Genomic DNA, 21681 nt, shown 5'->3' with positions numbered 1-21681 from the left:
CTGTGAAGTTTGGATGAAATCGGCTTAGTGGTTTATGAGGAGATAATACAAAAATATTGAAAAAGCACTCTTAAGTTTTAACATAATCTTTTAACCTTATTTCAACCACTTTTAAGTCAACACTAACCAGTACTAGTGCAATAAAAGGAAACATGGTTGTGACCTGAGTAGGGCTCAAATCCACAACCTGCAAGCTGTAAGGCAGATACCTCAACCAATAAGCCACCACTCTCCCTTTGACATGGACCTTAGGAAATCAACATTAAAGGGAGACAACCACAAAACGGAGACAACAACAAATAACAACTTTTAAATCATACTATTGTTATTCCAAGAACACCCTCCATGCACACATTCAAGAAGAACTCCCGATCTTCTGCCTTGTCGAACAGATGTTTCAGTTTTTTATGGTTAAGAAATTTATGAACTTTGACCCCCTGTGACAGGAACAGGTCTATGAACTCTTCACGGTCCTTCTGTAACAAGGCCTTCTCAAACATCTTCTTGTCTATCTGTAGTGAGAGATATACATCATGTATATTAACAATCGCCTCTGAACACCAAAAAGAAACAATGGACAGTATTTTTTTGTTGTTTTCTTATGTTTGTTGAAAACAGTGTCAGTAACAGAGTGTATGTTCAGTGTTAAACATACTTTGCTCAGCCAAATGTTTGCATATACATGTAGATCTAATATGTTAAACTTAAAATGAATAGAAAAATTTTTACTTTTTTTTTTTTTTAAAAAATCAAATATTTTTAAGATTTTGTTCAATCATTCAAAACTATGCCACTTCATCTTCATAAATCTTATACTAGCCCAGACTTAACCAAATATTAATTCACTAAAATTACTTAATTCAATTTCACAGCTCTCTGAACAATTAATGTAGAACAGAACAGAACAGAATAGAACAGAATATTTATATTGACTTAAGCATACACAGCTTATCATCAATCATGAAAATATAATACATGTATAAGTACATTCAATTGCATGCAAATGAAAATGGCAAAAATTGTAATGAGTAATATCAGATTTTTTTTCTTACCCTAACTTTCGTGAAATCTTGTTGAAAAATTTCCCATGCGAGATCAGGTCTGTTCCAGTCAATGGTCAGCTGAAGGTCATTCTGCAGCTGTTCCATCTGACCTTTACCATCAGGTTTCTCAGCTGTAAATGTAAACAAAACATTCTCAAAATTACCCCATTGAGTGTCACATTATACAACCCAATTATAAAATATAGAAATGACACGAAAACAATGGCCAAAATAAGTTAATCGCAAAAAAAACCAATGGCCGCAAGGAGAACATACAATCAAATTTAAAGACTAAGCAAACTGAAAGAAGTCTTTGTGCAAAAACCCCGAATTCAGCAACCACTTCGACACTGACCTGGTTTTAAGACAAGTATATGAAATCCCTACTGACCAGGCGGGCGGAATCAAGAAAACAAATATTTGGATGCTGGAGTAGATTTCTTTTTTCTCAATACTGAACTTGCACTTTCCTTTTTGTCCTTCACATCACAAGAACACCAGAGACAGCATTAAATCTCAAGTCAAGGGAAAAGTAACGCTTTTTTGACTCTTCAACATACACCAAGATTTAAAGCAAATGAGCATATACACTATGTTAACCCTTGACCTCCTGGAACAGGAAGTGTTTAGCCTTTGCCACTTATATTGCTAGGCCACCCTGTTCATCCCTGCAACATGGCCAGGCTCTATACTGTTGATAAGTCAATGTTTGAATTTTTGATATTGAAATCTCATAAACTTTAAATGGACTGTTCTAAATTCATAGCACAGCAACTCTTTAAAGCAGATTGAGGCCTCATATGATCATCTTAGTGCAAGAAGTGGTTAACTTCAATTAAATTTAGAAGGGCTTAACCTGTTACTGGACTAAGGTGACGATATATTTGGAATAACAGCAATTCACCCTCTAAGACTACCTATCGGTCTTTTTATTTATTATATATGTGTATTAAAGGTCACTTTATAACAGCATATACAAATATAATATAAATGTACATTCTCAAGTTAACAATTTTTTGAGTGACAATATTGTACAGAAAGATTAAACTTTTACACAATTCAAATAGCAACTATATGTTAGTAACAAATCACTTTAAATTGATTCTTACATTCAATCACATACTTTGATTAAATTTATTTTACAAATCAAAACAAGACCAAATCAAAACAAGACCACTGAATGCAGTGTTTAAGCTCCTCTGTAAAAAATTCTAATTAAAAGGCTTGCATGTTGAAAATTCTGAGTAAAATGGCTTGTCTGTTAAAAAGGGGCTTAACTCCAAACTTGTTCAAAATTCAATCCACATTGGAATGAGACAAATGGTGTTTAAACGGTTGGCACTAGAAAATGTTGTATTTTAACGAAAATGTATACAATTTATATACAGAAAGAACAAATCGCCGGTCCAAACAAATGCACCTTGTCTAACAACTTCACCTTGTCATGATAAGCAAGAGTTTCAAGTTCTATGGTAAAATGTTTGAAGAATGGGATACATTAAAACTTTTTGCAGGGCAAGTAACCACGACAACTATGACGAAAATGCAACAGTGATCATAATAACTCAACCTTTTCTTTGAAACAGTATAGAAGAATAGATTTTTTTCCCTTCCCAATAACTTGTAAGTACAAATCTTTGAATCACTTTCTAACTTACATTTAAACAATGCTCGTAGAATATACTTGTCCAAGTCTCTCATACTCCACCCCCAACCCTTCATATTCACAATGGTCATGAAAGAATGATCGCCGTCTCCCTGTGTAAAAGTAAAACATGAAAATACATATCACTTCATGATTATGTACACTTTTTTAAGGTTATAAATATTTATAGTATTCTGTATAATACTGGGTTTGTTTAGTTGGTTTTTAAGTAACAACAACAAAGTAGAGGTCATATGGTAGCTTTAAAGCTTTACGGGTTGAAGAAGTCCTCAGTTGCCCTTCTACATGTGTAGAACTACCAACGTTCCATAACGATACAGAGATATTTCAGGGCACGAACCCAACTGACTATAAAATATATCAGGAATCATAATAAGGAATATTTGCAGTGATCTTTTTCCCCTATATTTTACAGTCAAATAAAGGGCTGTTTCCTTTAAGATATTTAGCGTGGTGAGGAAAGTTCACAAAAGATTTGCCATTCCATTTCATTATAGCTAATGTACAAACTCAATGAAACCATGCCAGTGACTTACAACTACAGTAAAACTTCTATGTGTTGAACTTTGATTAGTCGATTTTCTTGTTTGTAACTCGTTTTTAAATATTGACAACTCTAAATTTTGTCCTTACATTGACACATATTCATGAGTCGAAGTCTCAATGCGTCAAAGCTTTTATGCAAGTCCCTTCAACTTCGACTGACCTAAGTTCTACTTTTTTTCCTTTCATTGACCTTGACTGATCCAGGTATTATATTACCTTTGTAGTACCTTAATAATCGGAATTCTTTTCAGTCACAAACAAAATCTCATACCTCATTGGCCATCTTCACACACTGGATAATCTTATCTCTAAGGACGAACTTATCTAAATCATTCTCCTCCATGAACGAGCCATACATTCGTGTAATCATTTTGATAACTTCTGGTTTTAGGAAATGTTCCTCGTAATCTGGGTCCGAGTCGGCCCTGCAAGAATCACGATAAATCAAAATGTTCCATCTGCACATTTCTAAGTCAGCAAATAAAGTAAGAACGGATTAATCTTCACATAAAAAATTTAAGGGTCTTCATTGAGGTTTTTACACATGACTGGACTGGGAATAATTTTTTCTAGATTAATGTACCATTTGATGTAGGTCTACACAAATAACTTGTGTGCAAAAATTTCAGATTACTCCCTAACTCTAGACTAAATTTTTTAATTGTGAAAAATGATCAAAAATAGATTCACACTACTTTAATTATCATGATGTTTATATAGTTTTGAATACACAACTATTGTCAATTTATTAAGATATCTCACTTTGTTCCCTAAAGAAATGAAATATGATGTATAATAAATTCATTATAAATTTTCAGGAGAGGTTATATGACCATATATAAATGGTTTTATACAATATTACCATTTATATAGGGCCATTTAACCTGTCAAAAATCTTTATAACTTATAATATAACAAAATCAACAGAAAACTCTGGTCTGCTTACTTCTCCTGAATTTCCTCATGCACAAATCCAATCATATCAGCCAGACCACCGCTACCTTTAAGGATTACTACAGGCATCTTGTTTTGTATATAGAACAAAACATGATCAATATTTTTGGGTGAGCCCTGAACCAGCAACCCAACGACCGGAATGAAATTATCAAGATCTATCTGTTTCTTCTCTACATTATCTGTCTCCGAGTCAGAACCTGAAACAAACAAACAGATATAGTAGGATGAATATCTACGATCACAATTCTTCATAAAACTAAGTATGTGTTTAAAAGACATACAGTTGAACTTCTATGAGTCGAACTTCGATTAGTCGATTTTCTCGATGTGTCGAAGTAAAATGAAAGTCCCGATTTTGTCCCTTATATATTCCTTATAAAAACCTATTGAGTCGAGATTTTATGTGTCGAATTTTTCGATGTGTCGAAGTTTTTTCGCGGACCGTATAGAATAAATCTAGTACAATTTACCACAAATAAGTCGAAGTCCTTCGATTATTTTGACACATTCGATCTCGAGACATTTTTCACACCTTTTCTGTCCTTGTAGACAATTTCCGACTAACTTTAGGGACAGGTGTTAATTATAACAGCCGAGTGTTCAAACAGCCTTTGAATGTGTTTAAATGTGTGAAAAAATGCTTTAATCTTTACTATTTTTATTGCCGTAGCGGTATTTGAAAGTACATGTAAACAATAAGAACTATCATTTGAGTGCTCCCGTGACCCGGTGTCGCGTGATAATCACACGCGAAATATTTACTATAAGCTGGCTTAGTTATTGCCCTTTCGTATTGTTACGCCTTTTGTAACTTCATAATACGTCAGCAGGTGTACAAAATCATTACCCGTAAAAAGTTACTTAATATGTCATATTTATCATTGTATAATGTAAAATATCAGATTAATGAATGAAAGAAAAGCATGAAATAGGGTTAAGTTATAAATCTTATAATTAGGGCTAGTCACGGGTTGAAATTTTGTCATGAAATTCAGACCGGTTCATGAGTCGAAGTCCTGATGTGTCGAAGTTTTTACGCATGTCCCTCCAACTTCGACTTACCGAAGTTCTACTGTATAATGTAATAGAGCATGTTGTATGTGAAGAACTGATTATTGGAATGGCAAACCAGTTAAAATATTTATCAATAAAATATTTTCAGAAATATCAAAATAATTCTGTTAGACAGAAAATTCAAAGCTGCAGAAATTTACAGGACTTTAGAAAAAATAATAACTCTGATCTGATATCACAGTAAAATTGTTTACCTTAATTGGAAATTACATATGAAATATACATGACCTTTTGATGTTGAAGTTGCAAAAACAAACTATTATGGCCACTAAATAAAATACAGTTACTTCCCTTTAACCATATTTACCACAGACTTTAGTTTTTCATGGTACAAACAGCAACTTGTACTATACACGTTGGTATGGCACAGCTTTTTTCTTATCAGTAATCAAGGAAAGTAACTGCATAACAAACATAACATTTTCAAGTTTATCAAACTTCCCATCAGTACAAAATATGGATGAATTTGTGTAAAACTGACAATGGAAGGTAAATGTCATAATGTGCATTTTTCTGCAAGTGACATTTTTTTCTTAAACAAATTTTGTGAAGAGCTCAGATGTTATAAAGTTAAAAAAGATTAACTTTCCTCCTTTTTCTTCATATGTGCAATTCATCAATGTTACGAACCGAATCATAACTCAAGATGACTTTATTATTATAACACCCTTAACATAGAAAATAATTCTCTGTGAATGATAAAACATTTTCAAATTTGTTTCACAAGATCCTGATATTTTAGAAAAAAATCTACAATAGATAATATATTCTAGACAAACCTATACTCATGAGTCTGAATGCCCGACGCCTTTTCACAACTTTATGGCTGAACTGTTGCTCGATCATGCATCTTAAATTGCCAGCATTAAATTCTCTACCATCTTCCTCGGCGATGATGAAATGCGTATGCTCCGGATTCAATTCATATATGTTAGCATGAGACTTTCCTCCGTAGTTGGTGATCTGCACACCTTCCTATCATAAGCAAACAATATACCTATCAACATGATATTTTTAATTTAGTCAAATTGTGACACTGTTATGATAATTATTTTGGCAATTTTCTTGGTTAACTAGCTGTGCAAGACCTCAAAAGTTCCTCTGTCAATTATTTAAGAAATCAGCTTGAGACAGTATTACCAGCACCAGTGAATTAGCTCATTTTGTAGAGCGTTAGACTGTGAATAAGGCAACCCGGGTTTGATTCCCGACAGTGCAGATCACATCACGGCTACATAACCTACTAATGGGATCAGTACAGACCTAGATCATCCAGCACATCCCTGATGTGTGATCATGTTCTGCACTGATCGTTATTCAGTCAGTTCAAATTTTGAAAACTTACACTAGGAATGATAACTGGCTCTGACTGCCTAAATTGAAAGATGGACTAGTCAATATGGATACTTTGCATTGTAAGTGTTAATTTTACTTAAGATATCAATCCTACTATTTGCTGAGAACTTCTTACGTACACTGAAAGTGACAATTTATAGAGCATACAAAAAAACACATTTTTTACAATTAAAGATGAATCAAGTCTTACTGTCCCATCAAAGTACATTCCATACGGCACTAAGTCTTTTGGCACAATGCCAATGGCTGTGAGTCGCCTGGTACCATGCTCCGAGCTAGTTAGTAAAGGGTTTGCAATAAGGCGTGTGTTCTGCTGCTCTATGTTGTACTCTTTTATCGCGTCACCGATCACTTTTGGTATACCAGCGTTTATACCGTTAGTAATAATCCACATGTCTGTTGTGTTTGCAGCCTGCAAATAAAATTTCAATAAATAATTTTCACAATTATCAAACACACTATATCTGTTTGACTTTTGACCCTGTGACCCCTAAACTCATAAGGTGCATGCACCTGCCAAGTTTGGCAGCTGTAGATGGAAGGACTTCTATATGTATTGGTCAACATTTAAGATTCTTAACAGACAGACAGACAAACACTGATCAAAAACATTTTACCCCATCCTATTGATCAAGAGTTATAAATATATTCTAACTGAACAGTGGTGGTTAAGAAGTATGCATCAGTAAATTTATTTATACATTTAAATAAAATTATTATATCTTGATAAAGATTTTTCCTTTCAAGAAATTCTATAGAAAAAATAGCAAAAATTTAACAGTCAGCACCCAGTATATACTACTTTATGCTATATAGGAAATATACCAATCATGACCCAAGTTTATACCACAGTCCCTGGATGAAATAATCAATGTTTATCACATGAAACAATCAAACCAAAAAATATCTAATGTAAATACTCATTCACCTAAGGCGTAAAAAACCAATAACACACAATCTTTTGTTATGATAAGCTCATCACAGACATTTACTTGACATAAACCTATTTTTATCTGATCATAGATCTCGTCATCTGTAACAGTTTCTCCTCATTTACAATTACAAAATCTCGGCTAAAAAAATCAACTTCTTCATTGACAGAGCACAATTTACAGGCACATCCTTCTTAATTAAATAATTTACAAAATGTAAATATATGAATATAACTGTCACCCATTGTGCCCTCAATTTGTGTTAAAAAATTTAAGCCACCTTCAGTTTTTCTAAAGGTTAAATGTTACTTTTAGATGAATCTTTTCATATAATTGTCAAATCAAAAGAATTAAGGTGGGAATGAAAATTGCCATCGATAAAATACATAAACAATAAGGCAACCCCAAGGTACCTCTAATCCTGTCCACTCTCTATATGTAAACTAGTAACGAGGACACTTTGTTTCCCAATCTTCTATTTTTAGAAATGAATGCCACTGGCATGTTATATTTAATACTTTCTGGACGCTGTTCTGAAGATGGCTTAACAGTGATATGATGCATTTTTCCAAGATAAAATTACTAAAATACTTAGTTTGAAACAACACGGAATTGTTTTTCAAACAAAAAATAAAAGCTGAATGCCACTTTAATGTAAATAGAACCTTTAATATTCCTTTTTGGAAGTCATCCTTCAGTCGCTGACTTTTCCATGGTTTATAACTTTCCTCTGACGATATCACAGACAGGACAATGTTAGGATTCTTTTTTCCCCAGTATCTTGACATAAACTCTGTCACTGCCGGCATCTCCGTGTCGTAACCTACACACAGGTAATGCTTCTTGGGCTATAATGTAATAAGTATGATACAAAATAACTGTCAATTTTTAAACTTTGATAGTTTTGTAACACTTTATACTTGTCTTTACAATATTATCTTCTTCATATTTTACTAGTACTTTTATTAGTACATGTACTTTTAAAATATTTGCATATTTCATTAAAACAAGGGCCATCAGTGATCACATGTGTCACCTCATGAAAGCCATAACTCAGCAAAAAGTCATTCAACCTAAAAACCTGTGTAATATGCACAAGAATTTGAGCCACCGATCAATCCTGTAAAGTTTCATTGAAATTGCATTAGTGGTATAACAGTTGTGTAGAGGCGACACAAAAAATCTCTAAAATTGATAATGGACAGTTCTAAAAATAGAAGCTGGGCAAGTCCATAGGTTAAAATGTAAAAGCTAATTATCTTATGACCTTGACACACCAGAATTATAATGTTAGTAATAATTATCTTCATCAAACAAACAGACTATATGGCACCACTTTACATTTTTAGCATTGTATATTTAATAAGAGAGTGTTATACATAAATCATGTTAGATTTTCATCATGTAAAAAAACTTACAATAATCTTACAATAATAATAACCTGAACATCACCAGTTTTATACAATGGACTTTTCCAGCTGTGAATTTTGAAACAGTCCATAAGTAATTAAAGGGATTTCAATATAAAGATAATTAAAATTAGGCTACCATCAGTGAAGAACCTTGATCGAGAGACAGAATTATGGATGTTGCAGGCTGCCCCAACTTTTTCAAGGTGTAATATACTTTTTTCTTGCATATCAGACTGGCGTTTCCGTGAGTTTTACCCATGCCGGAAATTTCATCTGGCATGGGGGGTGCCAGATGAGTCGCGTGCCAAACAACAACGTCATTTTAGCGCACTTTATGAATGAACCGGGTTAAAATGACGTTTTAGAAGGGAAAAATGTGCTTAAGATGACGTCATTTCGCCGTTGTTATTTAAGTTGTAAGTTCATACGCCATTGTAAAAAAATAGTTATGGATGAAATGACTTTAATTTCCATGTACATATATCATTTTGAGGTAAACCATTTTAAATATGAAATAATATGGCAGAATATGCAAGAAAAAATATCTGACATATGTTTGCGGTTCGGATCGGAATATCCGTCCCTCGGGAACCCGCCCATGGGCGGGTCCCCTCGGGACGGATATTCCAGTCCGAACCGCAACATATGACAGATATTATTAACCTTTCCCTTGCTGTTAACTATAAGAATCTTACACTGGCTGCCGGTACAGACCGGAATATCTAGCTCTAGGGTAATTGTTTACGGTGGTAACAAGGCTCTGCCGAGTTTCCGCTAAACAGTTACCCGAGAGCTAGATATTCCCATCTGTTACAACAGCCGATGTTTGATTCTTTTTCTTGCATATTACATGTCAATTGTTTTCGGAACAGAAATTATGAAAACTGATATTCTCATTACGCACTTTTTTCTTATAGTAGCGTATGAACTTACAACTTCATTCATAACGGACAAATGACGTCATCCTAAGAACGCGATTCATCCATAAAAGGCGCGCCTTAATGATGTTATGTAAAGCTTGGACTTGTCTTACATGGGGGGTGTAAGACAGAGTTTTCTAGCACCGGTGTAAACGGTAGATAATCCTGTCTGAGATGCAAGAAAATTGTATATTATACCCGTGCTGCCAACCAAGACCAGGATCAGCCAGCACATCCGAGCCATGTGATTATAGTCGGCACTGACAGCTTGTCATTCAGTCAGTACATATTTTAACCCTGAACATGCTGAATATTTTAAATGGACTTGTCACACTTCAATTTTTGGGACTGTCCATTATCAATTTTAGGGATATCAATTTGAATATTTAAGTTTGTCAGCCAACATTGGCAAAGGCTATTGTGGTTCCTAAAAACATTTTCTCTGATTTTGTCAAACTTGAAGAGGGACATGTCCATTTCAGATATTTCCCATGGAAAGCATCAATACTGATTCACATCATTTATTGTTTAAAATGCTTGAGCAATTTTAATATTTTAGTCACATATTTTCATGAAAGATTTCAATTCCTTTTTTGTAATTCTTTCCTAATTGAATTCAAATCAACAAATCTTTAATGAAAGGAAAAGTTTAACGTACCTCATAAATTAGGTCAACAGTATCTTTCACAAATCGGATGTTACCACACTGTAACGGGGCATGCTCAAATATAGCACTGTCCTGAGTATTGACTGAAAAGTTGGACTGGATGGTTCTCTGGTTTTCCTCTACAGTGAGATAGTCAATGGCACAACCAGGAACACCGCCCTCATTAACCGAGCCAATAGAATCCTTTCTTTCAAATTCTGATAACAAATAAATTGTTAATTTACATATATATTGTCCTGCATTTCTGAGGTGGAAATGTTGTTTAGGCTTGATTTTTGATGGCCTGAAGAGGTCACAATACTTAACCTTACCTGCTTCCAAAGCAAGGAGTCACAGGTTCAAGCTCTTTTGGGTGTTAAATTATTGCCTCTTCACATGCCACTTGAACATACTTTAGTATACGGTAGTCCAAGAAACAGACCTGAGTGTGGTTTAAATAAACATGCAGCTTTTGTCTAAATGGAGGTTTATAGATTTTCATCCAATTAAAACCATTTTCAACTATGGTACATTGAAAACATTATATCACGACAAAAGAAAATAATTCTGAACACTTTAGAATCTTAGTGAATAAAGTCAATATATTCTATGATGTAAAAGCTTGACAAGTTTTTATTAAATTGAAACTTAGATTATATACCCTCTATTATCTCTCATGAATAGACTCAATCAATAAAATTTATTGTAAGGAATTAGTAACAAGTAAAATGAATCTTAATGAATCAAAGTGAAACTTACGACCAAGTTCAATGGAATCCTGCAACAATGGTTTTTTCTGATCCGCATTTTGTGCCTTTTCATCAATATGGGATAAAGATGTGTCAGACATTTTGAACTGCATTTCTGTTTCAATTAATGACTGACTAGCACTACTTTCACTCTTCGGTGGTGTTCCAGTCTCATTCTTAGGCTTGAATGATACCGACGGTATATTCTGAGCCGGACTGACCGTAAATCGTCCCGAAATTGACTTTTTGTGGTTGGCTGTTGGTGTTGGAATCGACTGCGCTATCGGTGATATAAGAGTATGCGTTGGTAGATGGAAACTGTCATCTCCTTTCTCTAGTAATATTTTTTCAATTGACTCCTCGTGATGAATGGAATAGTTCATGGACGAACACTGTGATGTTTTGTCTATGCCGCTCACTTGGCGGGACACTTTCCTGCCACGAGAGGCATAGCTCTGTGGAGATTCTGGGGCAGCAGACATTCCTATAGATGTACTTGGTGTGGCTGGTCGAGATGTTGCTGCTGATCCAGCTAGACTTCTTAATGATGCACCTGATTCATCTTCAACTGAAAAAGAGAAAATCACATCATTTATTGCATGAGTGCTTCACTTTCACTTCATATGGTCCATCAAATTTGGAACAAGGACATAAAGTAAGGTAAAAGCTGAGAAAGGGAAGTGACAAAAAACAACAAGAAGTCTATTGTTATTTTCAGCCACATAAAGGAAAATAGCGATATATGAAAGCCTTATGGAATGAATGACATCAAAGAGAAAGTACGGTGTCACATAAGACTAGAATCCAAAAATGAAAGCTCGGACGATGAAAAAATGATCCCTATACATGTATGTTGCTACTTCTCAGTATATGTAGTAGCTGTAAGTACCACAAAAAGTACTAAAATGAATCAAAAAATGTGTTGTAACGTTTATTTTAACTAAATTGAATTTCTTTAATTACAAAAAAAAATTTATTTCTTTTTCCATCTAAATCAATTAAGATAAATTTCTTCTTCTCAATATCAGGAATAATCTTAAGACAACAGTTAGTAAATATCCTCTTTTCAACAATATATCACAATGTCTAACATCAACACACATAACATAAACCAATTTAATAACAATCCACACCTTTACCTGTCCAAAAATAAAATCCGTATGATTCATTTGTTTAAATACAATATCTATAACAGTAACTCCTGCACATGCATTATACTGCTATTATGCTATCTCTGAATGTAAACAAACGTTAACCTTGCAATAGCTACCGGTACCTTAATACAAGTTAAATATAGCTATAATGACCTTAATGACCTTAAAACCAACCAACAAGACAATCTACCAATCATGTTATATCAAATTTGTAATTTAGTTTACATTATGTTACTAACATCCTATTTTTTTCAAATACAAGTACAACTGTCCTTACAGATGTTTACTATAATTCAGGTCAATATAGAATTGATTTAATACTAACATCTGGTGTATGGCTCAGGGGGTTATATTAACTGGGATAGCATTTACATGTATACATCCCATGCAAAAAGAGAAAAAAACTGGTTTTTCCAGAATTTTTCTAGCACAAGGTCACACTACCTATAATGATCAGCACATAAATCTTTTAGTCCATGAATTAGGTCAACATTGATTCAAATGCACTTCTTGTTCAGTTTTTGACTTTGAGAAATATTCATCTCAAATGGCTATTATGAATTCAAATAAATAAAGGCGAATTAGTGCTATATCTAATGTATGGATCTTTTTATATATTTAAATCAATATGAGATCTACAGTATCATATAGCAGTACCTGTTACAAATTCATTACAATTATGGTCCAAAATTTACATATTAAATGGCAGAATCAGACTTTACAGTGGTTATGATTTTTTATGTGTTATATATTTTAAGTACAAATTTTAAGACAAAATATTTAGTATGGCAATATGTTTGCCTTATACTGGAAAAACTTTAAAGACACAATATGCAACATGCATATAAAGTACATTATTTGCCTGCAAACACCTCCCCCCACCCCCTCCCCCCCAAAAAAAAAAAACCAACCACAAAACCATGAAATTTTTCTTACCTTAAAGATTGCATTCTCACATTAAAGCTAAAAGGAATTTACCATCCATGTAAGGTTTGCGTGTTAATTTGAATTTAATACATTTCATCACAATTGATTATAATTTTATCAAAATTTAGTTCGGTATGTAAACAAGTGTTTGGGTGGTGTTTTCAGGAAGCTGTTATCTTCTCCAACATCAAGGTCAATCTATTATACAACTTTAAATTTACATAAAATTAACATAATTTATACATAAATAAATAAGTAAACATAGATAAGGGATTGAGCTTTCATTTAATTTTGTTCTTTAAAACATATCATCTAGACGCTAAATCAATGACAAGTTCATGCCAAAAGTTCAGAGCCAGACTATTGTCACCTTGCAATAAATGTCCGTCTGCTAAGCTCGATTCTTAGGATAATCAAGGGGTGGCTGGTTTGATCCTTAGATGAGGGAAAACTTGATCTCAGTCACAAACCATTAGCAGTACCTTTGTAACACCAGTAAAGCTGGAACCATATGACCTATACTCTGTCGGTGTGAGGTAAAACCCAAATGTGATCACACATGATCTTTGCCATCAATATAAAGTCAGGCCACTTTGCCATCAATATAAAGTCAGGCCAGTGTACATTTAAGTGCAGATTGACCAGGCTCTATACAGCTGGTAGCTCAATTTCATGATTATTTTCATATTGAATAACCTTAAACTTGAAATAGACTCTTCCAAGTTCAAAGCAGGGCATGCCCACTAATTACGACCTCAGCAGGTTTAACTGGCTGCTAAATTGTATGATACATATTACTTAGCAGCAGAAAAGTTACTCACATAGGGGCGTAGTCAGCTTTTTTCAACTTGTAGGCACATAAAAGGGGCTCTGGGGCTTAGCCAAAAACAAGTTCAGATTAAAAAGAGCAAAATGCGCGTTCCAAATTATGTTCTAGAAAAAATTATCAAAACAATAATTTTAAACAGATGCATACTTTATTGAGGATAGTAAATCATGCGAACACACTTGATTCGCCTATACGGCTTGAACCCACTACCAGCTCCACTGTCGCCTGTTTTATTGTATTTTTGGGACTTTTGAAAATGTTAATTTCTTGACCAACTTGTAGGCCCATGCCTACATGGCCTAATAGTAGCTACGCCACTGTCACAAGCTATGAGAAAACTGCTTTAATTAGGTTCATCACACTCTGTGTGTTTGCATTTGATCTAGTTATCAGTCAGTTTTTCCATTAATTCTTTCCTAAATAAATTATAGTTCTAATTAAACCAATCTCAGCAGCAATCATGTCATGACTTGCTAAATAAATAACACTTTATAAATGTCATATTGTAATAGAAAAGAACTGCAATTCAAAGGTGAGATACATTTTTTTCTCCAATGAAGTGGTTTCCCCCCCCCCCCCATTTGTTCATGGTACATCTATCAATCAACACACAGTAACATTTGTTATCTCTTTTTTTTTTAAAAATTGCTTCAAAGAAAGCTAACATTTTTCTTTTCTTTTATTAAGTTTTTCTTTACCACGCACCAACGCAAAATAGGTCATTATGGTGACTTTCCATCTTAACTGGTACAGGAAGACATTTATATTATATGTAATATTATATTAAACATGAATAGGCACCTGAGTAGAACCTCCCAACTGGATAGCTACCTCATATGATAGAATCCTAAGTCCAAGGGTTGCAAGGTTCTTACCAACAGCCATCAAGAGCAATTGGTTTGTAGTCAACAATCCCGACCATTTGGCCATGGATGCCCCAAAGTAAACATTTCAAAAACTAAGAAAAATGCATAATATTAATACTGAAACCAGATATATTTCAACCAGATATATCTACTGTAAACTATCTTGTTATTATCCAACATTAACCGGTTATTCACCTCTGGGGCAATCACTTCATCTTTTATTTTGCTATTTTGCTCCAAAGTTCAAACAAAGCATAATGTGCTGTAGTCAGGTCATCAACCAAGGAAGAATTTGATATTTCTTCAGTCATCAGTGCATGTCCCTGTACTTAGATGATATAGTAACAAACAAACCCTAAACAAATTATTTCTTTATGATCAGCTAGCATACATAAATAGCATTAAGAATTCCCTTAATTAATGTAGAAATCGGTCAATATTGAGAATCCTTAACAAGAAAGTTAAGTGATTGTTTCATACAAGCATTTCTAATATCATTGGAAGCAAGTGATATATTTTCTCAGGATTAAGGACAGCCAAATATAATTTTGAAGCTATTAATAGCAACTTCCATGAGTATCTTCCACTGTGTGTGAATATAAGTACCTGTTTCCACTAGATTCAAGTGTTCTGCACTAGTGCATGTGGGTAACATAGTACATGTGTACTACAGTTTCTACTTAGTGTTTTATTACTACAAGGAACATGATTGTGTACTACATAGTAAAAATGTAGGTATTAGATGGAACAATATAATTGACAGTGTACTACATAGTATGTAGGTCCTAATGGAATGCAACATTACTAAAAATGGAATGCAACTGTACTACATAGTATGTTGGAATATTACTGTGTATTTACTTCATAGTGTGTACATACTGCATGTAACATTACTGTACTACATAAAATGTAGGTACTGCATGGAACATGACCACTACATAGTGTGTACGTACTACATGTAACATTACTGTACTACATTAAATGTAGGTACTATATGGAACATGACTACTACATAGTGTGTACATACTACATGTAACATATATTACTGTACTACATAAAATGTAGGTACTACATAGAACATGACTACTACATAGTGTGTACGTACTACATGTAACATTACTGTACTACATATAAAATGTAGGTACTACATGGAACATGACTAATTCATAGTGTGTACGTACTACATGTAACATTACTGTACTACATAAAATGTAGGTACTACATGGAACATGACTACTACATAGTGTGTACGTACTACATGTAACATTACTGTACTACATAAAATGTAGGTACTACATGGATACTACATAGTGTGTATGTACTACATGTAACATCACTGTACTACATAAAATGTAGGTACCACATGGAACATGACTACTACATAGTGTGTAAGTACTACATGTAACATCACTGTACTACATAAAATGCAGGTACTACATGGAACATGACTGTAAGACAAATGTTTAAGTAACTTCAACTTTTACAGAACAGCAGACAGAATTAATGGCAATATCTTAAGAGATACTTATGGATTTTTCCAGGGTTCCATAGCTTTATGAACATAAATACATAAATACAAATAGAATCTCAGAAATTAGCATTATTCATAGTAGACTATTGACACTGATTTAATTAAATCTATTGGACAGTGACGAGCTAAGCAACATCAAATTCTTAGAGACCATTGAATTCTCACTCTGCTTTTAATCCCAATAATAAATTATGTGCAGACAATGTAAAATTTCTGACACCTAGAGTTTCATATACAAAATGTCTGAAAGTGTAAGCAGTGTTAAAGTCTAGAATATTTCCCTTTTTGTTGGCGTGAACAAATTGGTTAATGAAGCTTTGTATTCATTTCTCACTGTCTTTACCAAATGTAAAGTGATTGTGGCCTTTGATTGCCACCAGAATTGAGCAATTCCTGCACCCACATCTATATAGTCTACTGTTGGTAGCTCAATTTATGTATTTTGATACTCTTTAAACTGGGAATGGACTGTGCCAAATTCAAAGCAGGGCAAAACCATTACAAAAATTTGGTGGACTGTAATGTTAAAGCTCTGTATTAACTAGAACTCCGCGAGTCGGATGTGTCGCCTTGTGAACAATGTAGTTTAGGGGAAATGGCCAGGACAAAAATGAAATATGAAAAATAACAATGGGCAATAAGTGCATAGCAGCAGTTTCTGTACACTGCACTTCTTATCAATAAGATCTATCATTCTATGATGTTTCAAGTCCATAGCTTTCATACTTGAGGAGAAATGACCAGGACAAAAATAAAGTAAGAAAATCAACAAAGGGCAATAACTCAAAAATAAGAAATGCAGAGTATCAGTTCTTATGCACTGCACTTCTTTTTAATGAGAACTATCATCCTATGAAGGTTCAAGTCCATAACTTTTATACTTTCGGAGAAATGGCCTGGACAAAAATTAAGTATGAAAATTAACAAAGGGCCATAACTCAAAAATTAAGAAATGCACAGTACTGATTCTTGTGCACCGCACTTCTTAATAATGAGATCTATCATCCTATGAAGTGTCAAGTCCATAGCTTTTATACTTAAGGAGAAATGGCCCGGACAAAATTAAAGTATGAAAATAAACAAAGGGCAATAACTCAAAAAATAAGAAATGCAGAGTACCAGTTCTTGTGCACTGTACTTCTTCTTAATGAGACCTATCATCCTATGAAGTTTCAAGTCAATGGCTTTTATACATTAGGAGAAATGGCCCGGACAAAAATAAAGTATGAAAATTAACAAAGGGCAATAACTCAAAAATTAGGAAGTGCAGAGTACTGGTTCTTGTGCACTGCACTTCTTAATAATGAGATCTATTATCCTATGAAGTTTCAAGTCCATAGCTTTTTTAGTTGAAGAGAAATGGCCCGGACAAAATTAAAGTATGAAAATTAACAAAGGGCAATAACTCAAAAAATAAGAACTGCAGAGTACCGGTCCTTGTGCACTGCACTTCGGGTTATTGAAAGAAGCATGCATACCAAGTTTGAAGACAATCAGACTTATAGTGATTGAGTTATGCTTCGGACAAGCTTTAGGGGACGCCGACAACGACGCCGACAACGACGCCGACACAGACACCGCCGACACCGCCGACAAAAGTAACCCCTATATGTCACCTTTTCAAGGTGACACAAAAAGGGATATATATATTTTAGCAGTAAAGTCCTTACTAGCCCGCATATTCGTGCAGTCTGACTTAATATACCTTTATATCATTTTGATGTACTTCATCTGCTAAAAAGTCTAATGGACTGTTCGATATTAAAAATGCTTTCCCGTCAATATTGTAATAAATCTGTCATTTCTAGAACCTTATTTTTTCACAATCTTTGGTTTTCAATAATTCTTAACTGTTTATAACTGGAATATAGTACATAGTGACAAAGAATGAGTGATGAGTGATTCTAAGTAATCTAATACCAAGATTTTGAAAAAAAAAATGTTCCAGAAATAACCATTATGGTACAATATTGACTGATGTTAGATTTTTTGGCGGAAAAGCATTACAGTATGACTATCTTAAATCAAGACAAGTTCATTAATACACAATATGAGCAGGGAATAGGTTTAGTGAAAATCATCTATTAAAATTTTGCACACAATTGTCTATTTTGGGATACTTTTGTAATTTTTGGTGAGAACAACGCATGTTAGATACATTATTGCCCATAAACAACATAACACAGTATATCAATGAGAATACATCAATCAGTTACACAATATAAAGGACTAATTTAGAAGGTCATTTGTAATTAACTGATGGAAAAATTGAACCTGTTGTTAGGTTAAACTGTCTGAATATTTTCACAAGTTATTAATCAATGACATCTATTCATAACAAGTTGATTTTCAAAGCTTTTTCTCATAATTCAACAGTTCATAATGATTTATGCATGGACGCTCAATTTTGATGAATTGCTGACAGTATCAACTTCAAGCTGATATATAAGTAAGGTTCAGTATGGCACAGAGATAATTTGTTTTCTATATACAGAATTCATTAGACAAATGAAACTGGTGCCTCTGGTACTAGACAATGAATTAAGTATTGTCTACAAAATTAATTGTACAGTGTTTTATATATACAGACTTATTCAGTTTTTTATTTTGTCACATCAGTCTGCTTCATCATAATAAAATTTGATATAATGCAAAAATTGCACTGTTGACACATCATTTGATTTTTTTTGTTTTGATTTTTTTTTTGTTAGGTTTTTCTTGCACCAACACATATAGGTCATATTGAGACTTTCCAGCTTAAGAGGTGGAGGAAGACCTCACTTTAAAATATAATTCTAAATAAAATTCTAACTGATATGTATTTAAAATATCCAGTAAGGAATTATTCTCAGACATTTGAACACTGTACATTACACTCCTATATTCAATCAATGGTCAGTGAAAAGTAACTTGACATGTTGCCATAATTGTGTTCAATTTTTAGGTCACTTAAGTTTATCAAACTATTTATATTTTAAGAAAGGATAAGTAAGAAGAAAATTACACGTCATTTTTATATTTTACTATGATAAAATAATCCATAACTCAAGTGATAAAAGGAAATTTTTTATAAATACGTAAAAATTTATATATCAATTAAATTATAAATTTTATAAATGTTTCAGAATGTATTTGTATTAAATGTTAAAATCTTAAAAAAAGACAGGAACAGTCTTTTTATAACTTAGGTAGTTTTTATACCATATTAAACACATATTCCATTATCAATTAATGGTTGATCGCCATTTATAATAATTGCCAATCTTTTTAAATATATCACTAATTCAACTCAACTTGACAGTGAAAAGATGAGCATAATCTTTATGGCACTTTCACTGACCTATAATAATACAAATCTCACAGGGATTTTCAAATATCATTGGAAGCAAGTAATGTATTTTCTATGTTTTAAAGACAACCCAATGTAATTTTGAAGCTATTAATAACAACTTCCAAGAGTAGGTTACACTGTATGTGAATATAAGAACCTGTTTTATATTTACCACTTGGTTCACTAGTGCATGTAGGAAACACTATGAGTACATGATTGTGTACTACAGTTTCTACTTAGTGTCTTATTACTACAAGGAACATGATTGTGTACTACATAGTTAAAATGTAGGTACTAGATAGAACAATATAATTGACTGTGTACTACAGAGTATGTAGGTACTTAATGGAATATTACTGTACTACTAAATGGAATGCAACTGTACTACTAAATGGAATGTAACTGTACTACATAGTAAGTGGGAACATTACTGTGTACTTACTACATAGTGTGTAGGTACTACATGGAACATGACTGTAATACATAATGTGCAGGTACTACATTCTTTATCGCTATGTACTAAATACGACTATCTTAAATCTGGAACAGTCCATTAGACTTTTTAGTAGATGCAGTTCATCAAAATGATATAAGTGTATATTAGATCAGACTGCACGAATATGTGGACTAGTAGGACTTTACTGTTAAAATATATATATCCCTGGCAGAGCTTTACCATTACAGTCCGCTAAATTTTTGTAATGAATTTGACCTGCTGTGAATTTGGCACAGTCCATTCCCAGTTTAAGGGTTTCAGTATCGAAATACATCAATTGAGCTACCAACAGTATAGAGCCTGGTCAGACTGCATGGGTGTGCATGCAGGAATTGCTCAATACTGGTAACAATAAGGCCAATCACTTACTGTTCTAGCAGGTGAAGGGAAAAAACAGGGAGAAATTAATACAAAGCTTCATTAACCAAATTTGTTCACTCCAACAAAAAAGGAAATATTCTAGACTTTTACACTGCTTACACTTTCAGAATTTTAGTATATATACATTTATAAAGAAACTAGGTGTCACAAATGTTACATTTTCTGCACATATTATTGGGATTAAAAGCAGAGTGAGTCTCAATTCAATGGTCTCTAATGATTTGATGTTGCTTAGCTCGTCTTTGTCCAATAGACTTAATTAAATCAGTGTCAATAGTCTATTATGAATGATGCTAATTTCTGAGATTCTGTTTGTATTAATGTATTTATGTCCATATAATAAAACTAGGTAAAGCCATGGAACCAAAAAAAAAATCCATTAATATCTCTTAAGATATTGCCATTAATTCTGTCTGCTATTCTGTAATAGTTGAAGTTACTTGCAAATATTTCTTAGATTGATTTGTTTTCCATTGATTGATTTTGTTCCATTATTTCTAATGAAGTTCCATGTAGTACCCACACACTATAATGTACTTCAGTCATGTTACATGTAGTACCTACACACTATGTACATCAGTCATGTTCCTTGTAGTACCAACACACTATGTATTTCAGTCATGTTCCATGTAGTACCTACACACTATGTACATCAGTCATGTTCCTTGTAGTACCCACACACTATGTACTTCAGTCATGTTACATGTAGTACCTACACACTATGTACATCAGTCATGTTCCTTGTAGTACCCACACACTATGTACTTCAGTCATGTTACATGTAGTACCTACACACTATGTACATCAGTCATGTTCCTTGTAGTACCCACACACTACGTACTTCAGTCATGTTCCATGTAGTACC

The 21681-nt window shown here is 33.4% G+C and overlaps 1 protein-coding gene across 2 annotated transcripts; it reads right to left on the bottom strand.

Moving 5' to 3' along the window:
* Positions 1 to 299: 299 nt before the first annotated feature.
* On the bottom strand, positions 300 to 12587 carry LOC132751928 (transient receptor potential cation channel subfamily M member 6-like). 2 transcript variants are annotated; one of them, XM_060742146.1, is made up of 11 exons: positions 12441 to 12587; positions 11312 to 11869; positions 10565 to 10770; positions 8240 to 8422; positions 6833 to 7054; positions 6066 to 6261; positions 4202 to 4409; positions 3527 to 3680; positions 2702 to 2801; positions 1053 to 1174; positions 300 to 512 (listed from the first exon to the last, which is right to left on the bottom strand). In XM_060742146.1, exons 2-11 carry the CDS (start codon positions 11781 to 11783, stop codon positions 315 to 317), a joined length of 2061 nt encoding a protein of 686 aa, XP_060598129.1. In that variant the 5' UTR covers positions 11784 to 11869; positions 12441 to 12587; the 3' UTR covers positions 300 to 314. The 2 variants fall into 2 exon arrangements, with proteins under 2 accessions (XP_060598129.1, XP_060598130.1); XM_060742147.1 differs by having other exon boundaries at positions 12435 to 12539.
* Positions 12588 to 21681: the final 9094 nt, after the last annotated feature.

The sequence above is a fragment of the Ruditapes philippinarum genome, unplaced genomic scaffold, assembly GCF_026571515.1.
Source record: "Ruditapes philippinarum isolate M1 unplaced genomic scaffold, ASM2657151v2 ctg15835_1_1_1_1, whole genome shotgun sequence".
Taxonomy (NCBI): domain Eukaryota; kingdom Metazoa; phylum Mollusca; class Bivalvia; order Venerida; family Veneridae; genus Ruditapes; species Ruditapes philippinarum.
The sequence above is the reverse complement of the archived record's forward strand: the minus strand, read 5'-3'. Positions and strand labels throughout refer to the sequence as shown.

Bases quoted from the DNA above. Each gene is read 5' to 3' on its own strand.
- LOC132751928 (XM_060742146.1), bottom strand. From the start codon at position 11,783: ATGTCTGCTGCCCCAGAATCTCCACAGAGCTATGCCTCTCGTGGCAGG. The intron at 6,262-6,832 runs GTAAGACTTGAT...TGCTTATGATAG, and splicing joins GAATGTACTTTGATGGGACA to GAAGGTGTGCAGATCACCAA. The intron at 513-1,052 runs GTAAGAAAAAAA...CTCTCACTACAG, and splicing joins AAGATTTCACGAAAGTTAGG to ATAGACAAGAAGATGTTTGA.